Raw genomic sequence first — 20,401 nt, forward strand, 5'->3', positions numbered from 1 at the left:
CCCCAAACAGGCTAAGATACCATCCCTACCCACCCCAGGAACCTGTAACTGGGAAGAGAGGACACAACATTAAGAGAGGGAATTATCCCGTGAGGGCATGGCAAGGCTCAGCGTACACCCCTGCAGTAAAGCAGGGTGGCCAAGCTAAAGTATCAGTAGACAACGTGTAGGAGAAACAAACAGTGTACATATCACAGCATTTCAATTGTTATCAGTAGGGTGACCAGAAGCGGCTAGCTGAGAACTAGATGGAGAGGAGTGTGAGGATTTGTCGAGTTTTTTGGCATAAGCAAGGGCGTCTCTGGGATTGGGGAATACAAGTGTCTTTGCGCCTTGCCTGACCCTCAGCTTCGCCGGATAGGCCAGTGAATAAGAGACCTCATGTCTTTAAAGAATCCGCTTTGCGGGCAGGAACTTGTGCTAGGCAGCCTGGACCATAAGAGTGTAATCCGGGTAGAATGAAAGTGAGTTCCCTTGATGGCTGATCTTGCCCATGTCGCGTGCTGCACGGAGGATAGCATCCCAGTCTCTAAAATTTAGAATTTTTGGGATGATGGGGCGAGGCGGCAATCCAGGACCAGGCCGCGGGCCGAAGGAACGGTGTGCGCGTTCACCAATAAAAACTGAGGAGAGAACGGCACCAATAAGTTCCTTGACAAGTTTCTCCACATAGTCCTCCATGCGGGCGATATTGGTGGATTCCGGAACCCCCGTTATGCGGAGATTGCTCCGACGAGAGCGCGCCTCCAAATCTTCGTTTTTCTCACGAATGACCGCTAGAATTTTGTCCCAACTGCAACAATTTCTGGTGATCCTGTGTGGCGGCATCCTCGGTGCCAAAGACCCTGGATTCAACATGGAGGAGACGATTGTCATGGGACAAGACACGGGCCTTTACCGAGTCCAGTCGGGCGGAGAGCTGGTCCAGTTGAGTTGCAATGCCAGTGACCGTTGATTTCACATCGAGCATGATTGCCTTTAGGTCTTCATCGCGAGAGAGAGGCGCATCCATGACTGGTAAAGGGTCGCTACTGTCCGAGCTGGCACCGTCCTGGTGAGTTGAGCTACGGTGCACAAATGAAATTTTAGGCTGCTTAGGGTCTGTCCTCCCCATTGTAGTGAAAAACAGATAGCAGACCGCATCTGGAGGCAGTGAAGAGGTGGAACGACCGAAAGGAACCACCGAAGAGAATGCCATGGACCGGCCACCCAACACAAGTATGGACCAGACCAGGAGGAAAAGCCAAAGTTTCAAAATGTAAGTGAGGTCACAGCTAATCTCCAAGGGAAGTGGGCACAAGAGTGGTGACAAAAGGTGCAACTAATAACTTAGACGGTAGAACGCTAGCGAGAACACGGAATGCTCCTCCAGCTCAGCACCTTACCAGATCTGGGGGAACAAAGGGAGACTGGCATGCATGTCGAGCACCACAGTGAGGCAAGAAAATCCTTTGAAGTGAGACCCCCCCCTGCAGGCACCAGTCGCGGCGGGGTTGAGCAAATAACTGAGAAGGCAAAAGGAGGCGTAGGATAGCTCCATGGTGAGGCAGGTGTCTCCCGTGTGGGCGCTGAGCGTAGATTGAATAGAGGCAAGTGCTCCTGTAAACTGCGGGCGAGGCAGCAGTGCACAAAGCCTCTGAACCGGGGGCAGTGATAGAGCACGATCTCACAGCCGCGGCCCAAGCTCCCATACAGCGGCCAGAGGGCGGCAAGTGTGGTGCTTAGCCGGCTCAGTCCCAGGATCCGCAAAAGTTCCAGTCGCCAGCAGCAGGGGCCTGAAAAAAGTAGGTCGGGCAAACTGTGTGCGAGGCTCCAAGGGCACACTCCCAGTTTCAGGCCGGCCCAAGGCATCACAATCTGGGGCCACCAGAGCAGTACGCAGGGCGAATCCAGTGGGGTCCCAGAGCCCAACAGCCCCGGATCGCAAATGGAGCCCCGGCCTCCAGTGGTGGAGAGGCTCGAATCTCACGGGTCACGGACTGCAGGATCCTAGGCACTGCAGAGGGGTGGGTGCCCCCCACACTGCAGCAGGGGAGAGGCTGGGGGATGCACGCCACACCAGGGTCACACTAGCAGGGAGACAAAGGGGGTTAACCGCTCCCTCTCCCTCCCCAGGGCCTGGGCACCCGCGGCAGCCCGTGCTGTTAGATTGCAGTTGTAAGTCCGTTGTCAGCATGATGGTGACGGATTATGGAGCTTGGCCGGCAGAGCCCATTCAGAGTGCGGCCATCTTGCAGCAGGCCAAGCCATGTTCCCTACCTCTTTATGTGAACCCATTGAATATAGCAGCATTTCCCGGTGCTGAGGGCTTTAACAGTTGATCTAGGTCCTATTTCCCCTATAACAAGGCTGAAGGGTCTATAGTAACTGTCATAGTTAGTTACATTCTTGGACAAAGCCCACAAAGAGTCACTATCCAATGCTGGTTCTGCTGAATCCCGACTCAGCTGCTCCAAAAATGCACATTTGATATTTGATATTTGATATTTATGGGCATTTGTAAAGCGCAAGCGGTCGCTCCCAGGGGAGCATCATGGCGCTGGGCGAGCTCCAGAGGGATAGCTGAAAAAGTGGAATGAATGGAAGAAAGAACTAAATGGCAGCCAGGACGGAGGAGTCTGGTAGTTTGTAGACCCATGTCTTGAGGAGTTTTCTGAAATTGTTCTCATTGTCTATGGCTCTAAGGTCGGCGGGTAGGGTGTTCCAGGCCTTAGCCGCCAGAACATTGAAGGATTTTCCTCCTCTGGTCTTATATTTAAATCTGGGGATTTGAACAAGGTTAGTCCCAGAGGATCTCAAGCAGCGCGAAGGGTTATAGCGCTTGAAACGGTTTACAAAGTAACGGGGTCCTGTGTTTTGTATGGTTTTATGGACTGTGAGAAGCAGTTTGAAAAGGATTCTTTTGTGCAGTGGCATCCAGTGAAGTGAATTCAGGGCTGCAGACGCAGATGACCTTCTGGGGAGTTGTAAAACCAGTCGAGCTGCAGCATGTTGTAAGCTCTGCAACTTTCTGAGGGTAGATTTTTTCACTCCGGCCATAAGGCCGTTGCAGTAGTCAAGTCGGGAAAGTAAAAGGGCTACCGCGACTGACTTTCTGGCTGCAATTGGGAGGAAATCAAAAAATTTCCTCAGAGATTTTATTAATCCAAAGCATCGACCAGCAGTGATCTTAACGTGGTCATCAAAACATGTTCATGAGAGGTGCCAAACTCAGTCTACAAGAATCATGGGAAATTCAGCACAGCAGAGACTATTAGCCGCAGATTCCTTCACGTAGAATTATCCCCAGGCGTGAGACTGGATCCGGAAGTTTTTTTTGCCACAGCATCCCTACACGCCTGGGGAACGGCATCACCTGACTCCGCCCCGGCGAGCCAACGTCCGTTTTTTCATTTTCCGCGTGCAACGCAGATACGTATCGTGCTCTGGGCCTGTTTAGGCCTATTTTTCCATTTAAGCTATTGTGTGTGAGTGGGGACAGTGTGTGAATGCCTTTGGGCTTTAAGATGTGCTCGTCTTCTGGACGCCTGATGTCGGCGACAGACCATCACCTCATCTGCATGTGGTGTTTGGGGGAACACCCCAACTCCACCGATTGTGAGGCGTGCCAGCAGATGAAACCAAAGTCCCGGCGGGAGCGTCTGATGAAACTTCTTTTGGCCCGCATGTCCAGATCGGCGTCCTCACCCCGCCAGGCCCCTGCGGAGGGTTCTCGAACCCGCTACTTCCCTCGTCGACATCGTCCCTCTCCGAGGTCACAGGAGCATCGCTCATCGGTCCGTAAGTGTCGCAGTTTTTCCCCAATGATCGGTTCCCGCCCTGTTGCGGGCACGGGCTCTCCGCGGGTGGTGGCCCCACGTGTCGTCCTCCTATCTGCCGTTTCTCTGTGTGGGGGCGACTAGAACTCAGATGGAGACATATGCGGCGGCTTTGCAGGCCTCGCTGGCTTCTCCTCCTCCTCCTTCTCTTCCTGGGACGTCATCGGATCCCTTGCAGTGTGCGGGGCCCTCCGTGGCGTCGCCGGCAGCTCGGGCCCGGCACTGACTGGCTCGGATGAAGTTTTGGAGGATGCTGTTGGGGTGCGTCCTTCCTTCAGACCACGGCACCTCTGCTATGCCGTAAACTCCTGCGGGAGTCCCTGTGGTGTTGCGAGAGATTGCTGGGGCTCGGTCGCACCCCCGAGACCCTCTCTGCCCTCTGGACAGGCGACAATCTTGTCTGAGGCTGAGGTAATGCTGCTTCGGTGCCGGTGGGGGCTGGCCCTGGCAGCGCGACAGGGGTTGTGGAGGGCCCCTCTCGTCCCGTCATGGGTTGAGGCTGGCGGGGGACTCCTCATCCCTCCCTGGGGCCCTCTCGTTCCTCCACGCAGGTGGCTGCCTCATCGGAGGTTAGGCCAGCGTGTTTCAGGCACCGCCTCGGCTCCGGCCCAGCCCAGGTCTCCTGCCCCGAGCAGCGGAAGTCCTGCCTCGGATTGCGGACTCTACGGCACTAGGATGGCGTCTGTTCATTGACTCGTTCTCGGATGCTTCATTTCCAGAGGTTCGACCCTTGTTGGTGTCATCCTCCCCGGAGACAGGCCGACGCATTGTGTCTTTTCCCCGGCGTTGTCTAAAGTCTGCTCTATGCCGTCTCCGTGGCCGCGGTCTTCGCCAGAGGAGCCGCAGGTCCCCCACTCCTCGGTCCCTCTTCCTTCTTTCCGGACCTGGCCCTTCCTCCCTCCGGTTGGCTTGAGGGATGTCCGTCTTAGCTTGCAGCCGTCGCCTACCGAGGAGCTGCTTTCCCCTCCGCGGGGCCCTACGGAGGTGGGTGCAGCCTTCGCTTGCGCTTTTTCCACGGCTGTGGGAATTTTGCACATGGGTGATCCAGCTACCCAGTTCTCTGCAGACCATCTTCTGGAGGTTCTCCATAAGTGCTTTGGTGGTAGGGAGCTGCTGCTTCAAGGGTTTACTCCATTCTTCTCTCTTGGAGATTTGGGGCCGCCCCACCACAGAGGGCCCGGTGCCCCAACACCTTCTGCACTGCCACCATCTGGTGCAGTGTGATCCGGCATGTCTTTCCCTCCACCCCTCTCCCAGGGGCCCCCTTTTGCAGCATGCCTTCCCCTCTTTGCTGACGCTGTTGTCTCCCCGTCACAGGGGGCCCGCTGGCTGGACTCCTGGGGGTGCAATATGTTTGCCTCAACCAGTGCGGCTCTGCGGGCCCTTAACACACTGTGTGCCCTGGCTGGTTTGGACCCGTGGCGCTGAGAATTTCACATATTGGAGAAAGAACTGGCATTCATTTTACAGCCAGGTAATTTGTGCATTATTGACTTCATGTAACATTGACGACAGAAATGTTGGCAACATATAGTCTCAAATTGTGTAATTGTTTAGTGGTTACAGTGTTTTTTTAGGTTCACACATGAAGTGACACTGGATTGTTTTGACGTTTTTTTTTAATTCGGTAAGCTGTCTTTGTAAAATGTGAGTTTTTTTACACTAACACTGTGTGTCCAGTGTGTCACTGGTGAAGGTGAGGTGGGCATAGGTACCAACACATTTGGTTAATCAGTTGCATTCCACCAAATTTTATTGAGACATGTTCCACCATTGCTGTGCTTTAATATTGTGCTTCTATAATTGCTTTTATTTTTATAGTTCCTCTGAAGAAGGGATCATGCACCCTGAAATGCATTGGGACAGTTGACAAAGAGATTAACGTCATTTATTTTGTGAATTGTACCAGTTTATGTATTTTATTTTTAACATTTGTCTAGCATACTACAAAAATTGTAACAAAGTATGCACACAATGATTTTGTTGTATTGTATGAAAAGTTTAGTTTGCTGTTGAAATAAAATGTCACAATGAAGGTCAAGTCATATGATTGTGTGAGAATTATTAGAGCAAACTGAGTTTTGCACCCAGCAGTGCGGGCAGGGCCAAGTGATTATGTACACTTGCTTTATTTGGTTATGTTGAGATTGAAGCATTTTTTATTTCATCCAAGGAGCGACATTGTGCATGCAGTTGGCGAAGTTTGCTAATATGGTGCTGTTTGAGTTGGTAAGGGAGAGCTGTGTCTCGTCAGTGTAGGGTACTATGTTGATGCCGTGGGCTCTGATGATGTCTGCGAAGGGCATCATGTAGACATTTAAGAGTGTTGGGCTGAGTGACGATCCTTGAGCGACTCTGCAGATGAGTTTTTTGGGTTCTGAGGTGTATGGCGGAATTCTAACTCGTTGAGTTCTGTCTGTGAGGAAGGAGGATATCCACTTGAGGGCTGGTCCACAGATACCAGGGTACTGAAGCTTTCTGATGAGTGACTTATGGGAAGCCATATAGAAAGCTGCGAAGAGGTCGAGGAGGATAAGTGCGGCTGGTTCTCCTCGTTGAGGATTCTTCTAATGTCATTTGTGGAAGCAGTGAGGTCTGTCTCTATGCTGTGGTTGTTGCGTAAGCCTGATTGAGAGCTGTGTTTGAGTTGTTGGAGTTCTAGGGGAACTGCGAGTTGGATATTGAGGACTTTCTCAATGACTTTAGCTGTAAAAAGGCAGTAGCAAGATGGGTCCATAGCTGCTGAGTGTGTTGGGGTCTGCTGTGGTCAGCGATGAGCAAAGAAAAGACGATTGTTATTCCATGGTTGTATATGAAGTGGGGGCATGGGTATGAGGGAGCTCCTAAATGAATGCCATTCATTAGGGTGGTGGTTTCTTCGTTCAAGAGGGCTTTCCATGTTGCGTAGCTACTGTTTTGCGATGAAGGAAGTGCCTGACTGGGCGTGGGAGTTCTTATCGTTATGCTATGGTTCTAATATGTTGTAGATCTTGGCAATCTTCTGTTCGAAGAAGTTTGAGAGGTTGCTGCAGAGTGCTTGGGATGGGATGATGTCATTGTTGGCAGTTGTGGGATTGGAGAGTTCTTTGCCATTGGAGCTGGCTTTGAGTCTGAGAGTTGGGGCCTTTTTTGTTGCATCTTGTAGTTATTGGTGGTAGATGTTGAGGGTGGCTTTGTATGTAGATCTTGCAATGGTGTTTTTGTCGAGTCTCCATTTTCTTTCAAGTTGTTTGCAGTGGCGCTTGGACTGCCTGTGGTCATTTTTATACCATCCGGGACATTTATTGAAGAGCTTGGTGTCAACATCAAGGTTCTCAGTGTGGTTGGGAGAGCATTTCTGTAGGGTTTTGGTGCAGTTTGGGGTTTTTCTGGTGGGGTGGCTTGGTAGATGGGTATCTTAAAATGTATGATATAGTGGTCAGACCATGCGATCGGGGTCGTGTGGATGGTGGTGATCCTGTTAGAGGAGAAAATAGAGTTGAGGGTGTTTCCTGCTGTGAGTCAGAAGTTATCGAGAAGGGATGTGGGGTTAAAGTCTTTGGTGTCGTCAAGTTAGATATTGAGATCCCTGAGAAGGATGTAGTTGGTTGATTTGACAGAGAGGAGAGTGATGAAGTTTGCAATGTGGTTGCAGAATTCCGCTTGGGGGATGGTAGCTGAGGGTTACCATAAGGGTGGCGTTGTGATCCGTTCGTATTTTGAAGTGTATGTGTTCCATGAGGTTGGTGTCAGAGTCCTTAGAGGTGGTGCAGCCAATTGTGTTTTGTAGATGATCGAGAGTCCTCCGGTTAGTTTGTGGGTTCAGTCCTAGAATATTTTTTTGTAGACGGGCAGGATGACTGCGACTATATCCGGATGGAGGCTGGGTTGAGCCATGTTTTGGTTGTGCTGCTGTTGAGGAGTTCCCTGATTTTGGTGGTGTTTCTCAAGGGATCAGATTTTGATGAGAATGGCAATCAGTTAATGCGGAGTGAGGGCGTGCGTCGGTTGTTTGGAGGTGGAAGTGTCTGCATCTGAGGTGTCGCAGGTGGAATTGCAATGGGTGAAGGAGAAAGGACCTACCATGGTGTTGAAGGATGTGCAGCAGCAGCATTTTTGCCTGTATGTGTTGTTGAGGTCACGGAGGAGTAGTGGCAGAGTTCCTAGGCTCCAATGGTGGATGTGGTTGTGTTTTGGATGTTCGTTGGGTTTTGGATGTTCGTTGGGTCAGGGTTCCTGGTGCTGGTAGCATTCCAGGCACAGACTGGGGCAGACGGGCTTGCCTTTGTTACACCCACAGCCTGAATTAAGTAGGTCCTAGGGTGGGCGGGGCTTCAGTTGGCGGGAAGAATAGTGAGCGGCAAAACCCCGGCAATGGCGATGTCATTGGTCAAATGGCAACAACACGATCAGGCTGGAACAAGCAGGAACTGGAGGCCACTGGTTAAGTGTCAAGCTTGATGCCCAGGTGCATACTCAAGTTGAATAAATTCATGGTCTTTTGCCTTGTTGAAATGTTAATGTATCAATCAACACAAATATGTCCCCTGAAATAACATTTTCTCTGAAGTTGCAGTGTTTTGCTCTATAGCAGTGGTTCATTTTCATGCTTGTCCACAGAGTTGATGCTAATTACCCTGACCAATTTGGAGGACAGTTGAGTAAGACATTAAAATCTCTGCTCCAGACAAATATTTACATTAGACGGGGGTTCACATTAATTACCTAAATACACATATCAATGCAACTACTAATGATATTTTACAAATTAGCAATTTAAGGTATTTTTTTGCAGGGTCTCTTCAGTCTTGTTCTCACTTGTCACAATGAATGTGCTAGTGGAGTAACATAGTAAGATTGGTGCCCAATTGCAAATTTATTTTTATACAGCCTTCTAGTAGAACAGGCTTGTGTTGTAAATAGCACCTGCATATTTGCCCACATTTGACAATTAGAATGATACACCCTATGGTGATGTTGAAGCATAAATGGTTACCAAAATGTTATTCCAGCCATCAAAATCGCTGCATGCAGTCAAATTGAAGAAAACTTTCCTCTTGCAGCATGAAATGTTATAGATTCATATGATGCACATACATTCAGCACATCCAAAATATGACATCAGTTGTCTATTGATGTTCCTAACAGCACTCTATACCATGAGTCCCCTTTTGCATTCTCCAACGGCACTAACATATAAAAACTGTTCTGCTCTTTTGCTTTGCAATGGCCACATCTGTATCCCTTGAGGATGTGCTACTGCCTTCTAGTCTCACCCATCAAGAAATGTTACTGACCACTCTCTAATGTTGTCCCATAGAACTAAAATCTTCACAAGTTGAATTGGATTCAGTGATGGAAACATCTGAATCATTTAAAAAGCCACTGCAGTTGCAGAGGTGCTTTCCCACACCGTCATTTTAGAGTAACGGCTAAGTTAGAACAAAATATGTAACCTCTACGAGTAGTCCCGGACCAGAATATAAGGTTTCACCCCAAAAATTTGGTGCTCTAAATTACACAAACGAAACACCTAGGATACTTCCCGCAAAGTCTTGGGCCTCAACAGTTCCATCAATCCCCTTGAAAAACAAAGTGACCATTTGAGTCCTTAACTGATCCCTGAACTTCATCTCACTGGCACAGCCCCTAACTGAACACCAGTGACTGGATATCTAATGACTGAACATCCACGTCCCAGCAATGCCTAAGTGTGCCTTGTCCTTTTTACCTTTAGTTTGGAATCTACAAGACGGAGTCAAGGATTTACGTGGGAACATCCGTGGTACCAAAGGCTGCCACTAAGGCCCTTGGTAGCATTGGTCCAAAGTGGAAACGGATTAGTTCTGAATTACTGGCGCTGGTTTGAATTGGTATTGTTTGTTGGAAATATCGCCTACCTTCAGCTTCCTGTCCCTGCTGGGAGAATATCTCTGGGACCCGATCTTCTTCTGCTGAGGCCACCGCCGCATCCGGTCTCTCCCGCCGCCGCAGCCTTTCCACTCTGAGCGCGGCCTCAGTGGGGGGGGGGTCTGAGGGGGGGACCGAGGGGCACAGAAACTACAGCTACCAAGTGCCCTTGCGTCCCCGCTACCGGGGAATACGCGCTAGGAGGCCCTTAAAAATCAACGTCACCCTCCGCGTCGCGGGAGCGCGCGGGCAGCGCTGGGCTAAGCCCGGGCAAAGGGCGGGCCGTCTGGCCGTCCGGGGCTGTCCAAGGCTGGGCTGAAAGCTGTAAAGAAAAGGCTGTGCACAAATCAAACACTGCAAGGCTGGGCTGGGCCACGTCTCCTGAGTTTGGTGCTTCGAACCTATTAAGTAAGACACCTGCTGCTCTTTTGGCGTATTAACTTGTTCGGTAATACCATCACCTCTACCATTAACATCATGACAAGCAGTGTTATTGCTAACTATTGACTCCACTTGTCTATCCACCTTTTTATTTAGGCAGGGTTGGAACTCCTCTTCGTATTTACTAAATCATGGCCTCCCATACCCCTAAAAGGAGAAACTCGCTAGTGGGAGGGTCAGTTCAGGGGACCTTGGATAATTTCATCACCAGGGCTACCTCAGCTGTAGAAAGGCAAATAGCCATAGTAGAGCGACGTTTGTCAGCAGAGCATCTTTTTAACAAGCGCTCGTCTCTGGGCTCGCTCCAGGTAGTAACTACACCACTAAACAAAACACAAACTGATCGCCCTGTAAATGAGTCAAGTGACCACAGTATTCCAATGCTCTTACAAGACACAACTCCACCAATTAGGATATACAGCAGTTCTAACATGGACGCTTCAAATCCATCCTATAATTCAGCCTCATTAATGGAAGTTTTACCAGGGGACTGCATATCTGCGGTTAGGTCCCCACAAACACTGATACAGAAGCTCCAAGACAAGAAATCAGCTCAAGGTCCTCCACCAAAAAAATGAAAGAAGGGAGGGGTTAGTTATAATGGCAAACGTGCTAAAACAACTAAAAATACCTTGAGTATCCCAAATGACACAAGCACAACACCTAGAACATCTCAGCCTGACCACCTTCCCCCAGCAGATTTATTAACTAAGGACCTAATTGGGAGTATTGAGAAATTGGTGAGATCCCTTTTACTCCCGCTCATCGAGAGAATGAAACGAGTAGCTGACCAATTGGGGTCAATTGAAAAATCCATTGCAAATAACAGCGGCTTAATTGAACAAATATCTAACCATAGCAAACCAGATTCAACCGCTGTTATCCCAACAGTCTCAAATCTATCTACAGAAGCAACTCCGGCTGAGAAAGTGATAGGCAAAGATCCACTCCCCGCAGCAAACCTTAACACTGCGGCATCTCTGCCAAAAGTTAAAACTGAAACCAACATCGGGGGGGGGTAAGGGTAGGAGGTCAATCTCATACTTCGCGTATCGTGCAGGTTATTACAGCTAGAACTCTTACCAAAGGAAAGATCGAAGAACCTAACAAACAACAAATAGATCTGCCCCCAGAGGCAGCTCCCTATGTCGTGATACTCACCAGAGTCCCAGTACTAGAGAATGGGAAAAAAGAAGGTTATTATGACCTCAAGACTAAAGTCGTACATTGGTTAAGATGTAACAGGCCACTTCCCCCTAACATCAACGGGGAAATCCTTTTGGTTCGATGACTTGGCTGGGTGGGGAATAGACCAAAGGAAACTCAGGGGGACATAATCATTATAAATTTCAGAGATTATATTCTTTTTTGTAAGTTTTATGCAGAGTTCGGAAAGAAATGGCTTATACCTCCGTTAAAACTATTGGGTTTCAGAAGATGTCGCCCTGCTTCCCTTTTCTTAGTTACTTGACGAACAATGGCTGGTAAAGATCATTACGAAATTCCTGAAGTGTATTGTCCTTCATAGAAACAATTTAGAATGAGAAAATGAACGAAAAAGTCAAAAAGTAAAAAATATCTGAATCCTGCTCAGGACACAAATTCATCGCCACAACAGTCTGTTCACAGCTCGATTTTTAAAATTAGTTTTATACATTATTATAAATTGTATTTATTATTGCGTCGAAATGTCATAAAACTTTTATACTGAATGTGCTTTTATGGTTTTTGTACATGAAAAAAACCGAATAAAGAAACTTTGTTTGACTAAAAAGATGGCTCAAACAGATTCACAGTCAGGATGACCTCCTGCTGATAACCAAACTGGAGCTTATGCTACTGGAGTGCAGACCAATTGCCTCGGGGTACCTGTGGGACTCCAGAAAGGGGAAAACAAGCGTGGTAGTGTCAAAGAATGGGTTGATGACGATATAGGCTTACCCTGACATTGACTTCAGGGGATTCATCAACTCAACACCTAGGTTATTTACTTGCTTCCTTCTGTGCAACTGGCATGTAACAATCCAGTGTCCTCCCTGGGAAGGCTCAGTTCACCAATCTATTTCCAAACTGGTTGTTTCAGCCAGCCAAGCTTTGCCCAGATTTACTAGGAGTCAGGTCGTTCCTCCTTTCAGGTGTAATCCAACTCCTCAGCTGACAGGTAAGTCCTCCTCATCCTACGTCACAGATGCAAGGTGACTACATAGAAGGGTAACAGTCCAATGGAGATTCTACTCCTAATCTGTTGACCTCTCTCATATACTGGTGTGCAGGCCTAACCAGTAACAAAATAATAGACAAACCAAGTACTGACTGATGAGAGCACTTACATCCATACAGTAGCCAAAGAAGGATGCCTGACCCAACCAGAGAGTCTGCCAAATTAAAAAGATTGCAGACTTCTTCAGACTATTTCTCAACAAATTCATGTGTTCAACAACTAGTTGTATATTTGATAGTATTGTATATTTGCTACACACTTAGGCATGCATTACCTTGGCAGATGGACCTCGTCAGGCGCTATATAAATGCAATTTAAACATAATGCAGGATTTGTGGGAGGGGTGAATTTCTCCAAAATAACTGAATCTAAATACTCTCCCATCCACCACACATTTAGGTTTTGGAAAAAACCCATTCCCATGACCTCCAAGCAGTTCACAGGGTTTGGAAAAAACACAACAGCACTCCTCTTTCATCTCCTTTCCTTGTGAGCCACACATCTTGCATACAGAATAGCACCATGTCCCAGATATGGTTAAGGCAAAGAACCTCAGTTATGGTGACTGACTGGACCGTACTGGGGAAAGACTATATGCAATCTCACCATAGGGGTACAGTTAAAAGGACTGTGCGACATAGCCTCCACACCCAACCATGATGTAGCCTGTGTTGAGTGGCCACTGAGGGTACACTCCAGTTGTCCCATTTACATCGGAGCACACAATTCTGATATTAATAGAAATCAATTGTACATGGAGCACCTTAAATGAACCTACATGAGTGTTGAGCTCACTGGAGGAAAAGCTCAGGGCAGCGCTGAAAAACATATTAGAGCACAGCGGCACAGTTTCCGACAGCTATGTAGACCGCTTTCATCCTGATATTTTTAATATTAGATAAACCATATGTAAAAAAATGGTTTTGATAGCCCTTTCAGATGAAACAGTTAATGAAATAAGGGTTCCATTGGGAAAGGTCTCTGCAGCATAGTGCAGAAATCCTGCATTTCAAATAGCACATGCCACATTTTAAGGAAAGAGTGAGATGGGTTCCTCTTTTAGTCCAGTACCTCATATATGCACGTTGTACAACTAGGTGGAAACTTTGTCTTCAATTAGCAAATGGGCTGCTTTTACGAGAAAAAAAATCTTATTTTCAACATTTGAACTTTTTTCATGTAATATAAAATGAGCATATGTCTAAAGATACGCTACTTTATGAATGTTTCTGGCCTATGTTGAAATTTATATGAACCTTTTTCTCTTGCTTTCTAGGAAGCTGATTATGAAGAATTACAAAACATGGAACTGAATGTTGTTGTGTCTAATAAGGCATCTTATCATAGCTCGATTACTAGCAGCAGTGCTGTTGGTGGTGGTGGTGGCGGTGCTGCTGGTGGTGGTGGTGGTGCTGGCGGTGGTGCAGCAAAATCTGTTCCAATCAAAGTAAAGGTAAAAAACGTGTCTGAAGGTCCTATGTTCCGGCCAAAAAGAAAATCTTTTTCTGTAAGTGAAAATAAAAAGAGCACCACCAAGTATCAGATAATTGGAAGTTATCCAGCAACTGATGGAGACACTTTACAAAATGCTAAGAATGTCAGGTAAGAGATCGAATTTTGCTGTGTGGAGTTTTTTAATAGCTGATTGATAACACTGCATTTATTTTTGCATTATGTTCCAGTTATAGCTGATTTTATAATGCTTACTGTAAGGATCCACAGTGTATCTTGGGGACCCTAAAAAGGAGGTTTGTGTAGGTTTTTATTCCTGTGCTTTTAGGGGTTTATCTTTGAATCTTGTGCCACTCTCTATCCAAAAGTGCCATTTTATTTGTTTTATTCTAAAATAATGCTAAAAAAGAATGATCAACTACATGTGCAATAAAATAGTGTGTTAAAATTAATACAAATAAATCTGCTTCAAATATCAGGTTTTCTAGCTCCTTTATCTTATTTATACAGCATTTATATGATCAAAATGTGCCAGGTTTGCCAAAGTATGAATTTTAAATTAAATCACCATTATCTATAAACAAATGATCAGAAAAGTGAAAGGTTTCTGATAATTACTTGTAACCACAGATTCCTCACCCTAAAATAATGCCCAGGCGCCAGATAGATAAGGAGATATTTCATTGTGGTCCTCCTGCCTGCTGTTTGGCGGTGCTATGCGGCTCCAAGTTGGCTCTATATCTCCCTGGAAGTGACAGAGCAAAGCCATAGATAAGCACCACTCCTGTGCACTGATGTCAGTTTCTTTCTTTCTGTGCTTTTCAATGTAGCCCCGTTCCTGAATGTGTCAATTTTCTGATGACTTCCAAACTTCATACAGTGTGCTAGACAACCTCTCCCCAAAATAAAACAGGACTCAACTTGCGTTGAGACTGCAGGAAGCCGATGTCTGTCCTAGATCTTCATGGGGTGTGCATTGAGACACAACTCTCTAAGTCATTTGAGAAGGGAACACTTCTCAATCCAAAGGCGGTTTGTAAGCAGAATGTGAAGCTGTACGACTCATAGCAAAATAAATTGCTGCCTTTCCTTAGGGCCCAGACTCAGTCCAGATATCGGGCCGTCCTGCGACCATTCCAGTTCTCACTCAGTCTTCAAGTAAGTCCAAGTCCAAACACATTAAAAAAAAGTTCAAGCAACATTCGACCCTGTCCTGCCACTCCAACTTCAGCGAGAATGCAGAAGGGTGTAAAGATGCAAGCCTCTCTTGCTAGTCACTGAGCAGATTCCTCTGCTGATCCCAATGTGCTCAGATTCCTGAGCCATCCTCGACCACGCAGCAAATGCAAGCCTACCAATAGGCAGTGCTGCAGATATTGAGTGTTCTTCCAGCTCCCTATGTCATGTCTTTTGGCCTCAGGTAACAACAGGGGCTGCCAGCCTTGGGACCCGCTACCAGGCCAATACAGAATCCATTCCAAACGTCCACAGTTAGCCCATGAGCCACACAACACACCTGCCTAATGATATATCTGCATGCTATGTAGCCATTCCAGGGTTGCTCATCAACATAATGTTTTTGTAGGCTGAGGATTCAGAAACTGATTATCTAATTGAATTGAATTTCAAGAAGGAAAAGACAAAGCAGTTCATTGCTGTGTTCAAGACCTTCTCAAAAAGCTGTTTAGGTAAAGATGAAGTTTAAGCGAGCCTTGCAGGATGCTTTGTATATTACAGGCAACAACAACTGTCCACTTTTAGTCAGAGACCAACATGCCTCTCAAGCAAAATAGGCAAGTCGCATTAGTCCTGTCTGGGTCGGCAGTCCAAGCCATCTGACAAAACAGCAGAAGTACAGCCAATGCCAATCCTCCTTTGAAAACTTTCAGGGTAATAGCCAATACAGAGGCACCTACTACAATGCAGGAAATGTACACACCTACCATTTAACCAGGTTAGTGAGTTATCACTGGAGAATCACAAGTCAAAACTGCATCCTTAAGCAATAACTGTGATATTTTCCAGGTTGGGATTTCCATTTGTGTACCTCTGCACCACAGGCAAGAATAGGAAGTTGCCTCAGTTTTGAGTCCTACTCCTCCCTTTGTATGGTTTCCCGGTGGCTGTCTGCTGGTTCAGCTGGTCTTGAGGCCCTTGGTGCATGCAGTCGCTGATTCCACTTTTGTCAGAAGTTCTTGAAATGTGTGGGAAGATTAAGCAATGCTGATTCGATTGCCCCAGTCTGGCCATGGAGGAGCTGTTAGGCCGTTTTGGTGGTACTCAGTCAATGCCTGCCTCTGCCATGCAGAGGACCTGCTGTCTTGACCTCGACCACAGTACCCTATACCTCAACTTCAAGCATTGAAATTGAGCGATGCCAGCTAGCATCCCTTTGTCTTCTTGATGAGGTCACAGACATCTTGTGGCCAGTAACCGCACTACAAAATTCATATGTGCAGGTCAATCGACCAATTTTGTTCAATGGATTGACTGGGCTGGTGGTAACCCCTTTAAATCTTGCCTTTCTGACTTCTTGTGTTATTCCTTGCACTCGCGGATTTGGTGGTGGCTACAATTCAGTGCTCTCTGGTGGCCCTGTCTGCCTTCTTGATCAACAGTCCCTCTTTCAATTAACTCTAGTGGCAAATTTACTAAAAGCTTGATTTACTGCTTTCCTACCAAACCAGTGGGTACACTGGACCGCAGATGTGTGTTGTCCCACTACATCAACCTTACTCATCAGGACAGAGTGGACGATCCGCCATTTATGGGCTTTACCAGAGTTAAGAAGGGCAGGGCATGACCAGTCTCACTAATGTTGTATTATGCCATCCTCTAAATTAAGATCTGCTATGCTTTAGCCAAGAAAGAAACTCCAGAGGGCATTCGTTCCCATTGAATCTCAAGCCATTGTTGCATCCACGGGTCTGTGCAGAGGCGTTCTGGTGGCTGTCATTTGCCTGGTGACTCCACAGTCATCTTTGCTTATTATTCCCAAGCAATAATGCTTCACCTCTCAAATGTTTAATGATAAATATTTTGCTCATGCTGTGTTTCATTACTACCTTGATTAACCAGTACTATTCAATACCACCTCCTACTGAGTTGTAGTTTTTGGATATGCTCATAAAGTGAAGAGATTGCAGGTAGATGTATCCGTCAGATGCAAATGTTATTTTTTCTTGGTAATAGTATTTCTGGTAGATAATACTGTTCTGACAATTACCTCATGGCCCACCCTCCTCCCCTAATGAGTTAGTGCTTTATTTGTCACTCGAAGTGCTGTTTCAGTTCCTCTCCACATGCGTAGTTGGAGTACAGAAATAGTGTCAGAAACTGATTTGGCTCACAGGCTGGCTTCTTCTATACTTTAGTAATATCCAACAACAATGGTCCTGTAGGAGAGTCAATGGAAAGTACAAGGCTGAACTAATCAGCTTATCCTACTTTCATTTGTCTAAATCAGCCTCATCAACCTTGAGGTAGGCAGTAAGATATTGCTTCTATCAATACGGAAGTGTGTGTATATAATAATACAAATTCTGATCACACAAAGAATTACATGCATGAATTTTTTATATATGCAATTTGACAGTGTAATTAAATTATTTACATGTGGTTACTCCAGATAGAAGAATAAGAGAAAGAAGAAGCTCAAGGAGAGCCTGTGTGTGAAATTTTCAAATACAGAACAAAAGGATGGAATAGACCTCATACATATATCATAATCGTTACAGGGAAGCCTGTCTGTTACATTTATTTTGCAGGATAAATGTGATCTCATAGAAAAAGGGTAGTTGTCTCCATCACAATTGTCCCTTTATGGACCAACTATTTAAACCAGGGATTGTAAAGTGTTAACATTTCGACCCAGCGAAAGGCAAAGGGGCCAGTTAAAGCCTTATAAGCGGGTCTTCATTCGGACTCGGTGACAGATAAGAATGGGAACAACCTGTAATTATCAGTCCTCCGGTGAGGGATCAATAGCGTTATTTTTTTAGATAAGTACCGATTTGCATTGTTGACAATCAACTTTGTAGTATGCTGTTTTGTGCTTATAGGCCTCATGCACACTCCTGCCAACATCGCTGATAGTTACACTGTACCCTGGTTAGCCTTTATCTATGCTCACGTTATGCCAACAAACATATCTTGATGTTAGTCGGTCTTTGCTGTACATGCCTGCATTTTATTTGAAACACATGTAATTGCCTGGATCTTGTCTTTCGACAGTCAATATGTAACAGTATTTACCCTATGTGTAACTTTGTGTCTTGTATGTAAAGCGCTCGGATGCCCTCGGGCCTAGTTTGTGCTATATAAAGCTCCATAAATAAATATATAAGGAGAATTTGCATTTATATCATCATAGGTGCATGTTGTAGTAAATAATCACTGTTTTATTTCACCACAGATATGCAAAGGAATCGGACCCAGACAATTGGTTTCTGGTTGATCCTAATACTGCTGAGATAAAACTAGCAAAAGTACCAGACCGTGAATCTCCATATGTAGTCAATGGCACTTACGTGGCCAAGATCTTGGCCATTAGTGACGGTGAGGAATTTCTTTTTTCTAAATAGATATATTCATAAACAAGCAAAGCACTTTATTTGGCTCTCTTTATGTATTATCCTGGTAGAGGAAGATGGTTGAGGAAGGGGCAGTGGCAAAATGTTTCTTCTGAATAAATATTGGAATCCCTTCTGTGAAAAAAACCCTCTTTCTGGGTTTTGTTTTAATTGCTTTCAGAGTATGGATATATACTCTTCTACTTGGCGACTTACTTTTGTAGTTGATAGTATCTTAGGTTGCTGAGAGGTTAAGGATTATAAAGTAAGAGTCCCTTGCCCAGATATTCACTGACTCAAGTTCAGCACCCTTTGAGGCCTAAACCAGGACTTGTGATATGCTATCAACTTAGTTATGTTCTGCATTTTCTTTTTTAATCACAGAAGACATAACAATCTATGGTCATTTTGCTCAGGTGCAGGTGGTGTAGTTTAACCTCTGATCAAAGGAGAGGATGCGTATAATTAGGCAGTTCCATCGGATTGAAATAATAACAAAATCAATCCTCTGTTCGCTGCAAAAATGCATTAAGGAAACCTATCCAAATCCAAGCATTGTCTCCTTTTTGAGGTTCAGTAAAGTGACGAAAAACTGTTGTTTAAAAAAAAAGTTTGTTCTCTCAATGTCGTACATTAGAGCTCCTTTAACATCTAATCTAACGTGTGAAGATGTATGAAGAGCTCTGTATGCTGTAAAATCTGATTTAGGGAAAAATACTTGTATCTCAATTGTCTGGTCGAGATGGAAAGGGGGGACAACCTTTTGAAGAACCGTGGGGTTAGTCCTTAAAGACAACTATATCCGTATAAACCAGGAAGAAAGGTTCTTGTAAAGTTAGAGCCTGAAGCTTATTGTTGTGTCTAATGGAGGTCATCGCTACAAGGAAGGGATACCTTTCCAAAGACGGAACTGTACTGGGTAAAAATGCAGTGGTTCAAACAGGAGACCCATAGATCTTGCAAGGACTGCATTAAGGTTCCAGATGGGCTGGTGGAACACTGTGTGAGAGAACCACTTTAAAGCCTCCTAATGAGTGAAGAAAGTTATCAATTGTGAATGTTTGCAGCAATAGCAGCCGGGTGTAGTCTTACGGAAGGATGTGCCAACTCCAACTTTTGTAGGTGAAGCAAGTAACCTACAACGTCTTGGACAGACTGGTTTGAGGGGATTAAGATGTCTGGAGGTGCAATAGTGGACAAACCTTTGCATTTGGTGGCACTGCAGGCTCTAATAATAGACCTGTGGGATTCTTTTTAGAGATCCATACATTCTTGTAGTAGACTAAGGCAGCCAAATTCTTAAGACCTTAGGTGCCAAATTGCTGGATTGAATTCTCTGGGGCCTTTGTGTCTGATCCTGTCTTGCTTCTGAATGAGTAGGTCCAGCCTTTTGGTGAATTGTAACCGATATCTCTAGTAATGACGCTGTCTGGCCTATGTGGGAGCCACCAATAGGAGGGTAAGAGATGTTTTCCATATCTTCCTTACCATGCCTAGAAGGAGTGGGAGAAGAGGAATAGCGCAACCAAATATCCCTGGCCAGTTGATCCATAGAGCATTGCCCATAAGATTGTAGGTGTGGAAACCTGGAGGCAAGGTTTTGGCATTTTGCATTTTTGTGTGTGGGGAACAGGTTTATTTGTGGAAACCCTCTGCGCTGGAAGAACAGGCATAGGCAGTGCTTAATTTGTGCTGGTGGACTTGTTGATGAGTCCTGCGGTGCAGTTCTACAAAGCTGTTGTTCAGTCCTAGCAAGTACTTTACCAAGCGGTGTATTCAATAGTTAATCTCTCAATGCCAAATCTTTTGAGCCAGTGCTGAAAGCAGTGTTGAATGCTGCCCTGTTCACGTAGGTAATACATGGGGGTATTGTTGTCTGATTTAATAGCAGTACTTTGCCCTGAATATTCTGAAAGAAGGCTTTGAGAGCTAGGTAAATAACAAGATGTTCCAGGTAGTTAATGTGAAATCCCTGTTGCTGTGGTGACCACATACTATGAACTGTCATG

The 20,401-nt window shown here is 45.8% G+C and overlaps 1 protein-coding gene across 1 annotated transcript in view; it reads left to right on the top strand.

Moving 5' to 3' along the window:
• Positions 1–20,401, top strand: part of LOC147724096 (desmoglein-2-like) — a 396,529-nt gene that overhangs the window by 246,510 nt on the left and 129,618 nt on the right. Inside the window, exons 9-10 of the mRNA XM_086965676.1 lie at positions 13,646–13,971; positions 18,236–18,378. Coding sequence (XP_086821802.1) covers positions 13,646–13,971; positions 18,236–18,378 — 469 coding nt within the window. The remainder of the gene's footprint in view (positions 1–13,645; positions 13,972–18,235; positions 18,379–20,401) is intronic.

This window comes from Lissotriton vulgaris, chromosome 4_1 (assembly GCF_964263255.1).
Source record: "Lissotriton vulgaris chromosome 4_1, aLisVul1.2, whole genome shotgun sequence".
NCBI classification, from domain to species: Eukaryota; Metazoa; Chordata; class Amphibia; order Caudata; family Salamandridae; genus Lissotriton; species Lissotriton vulgaris.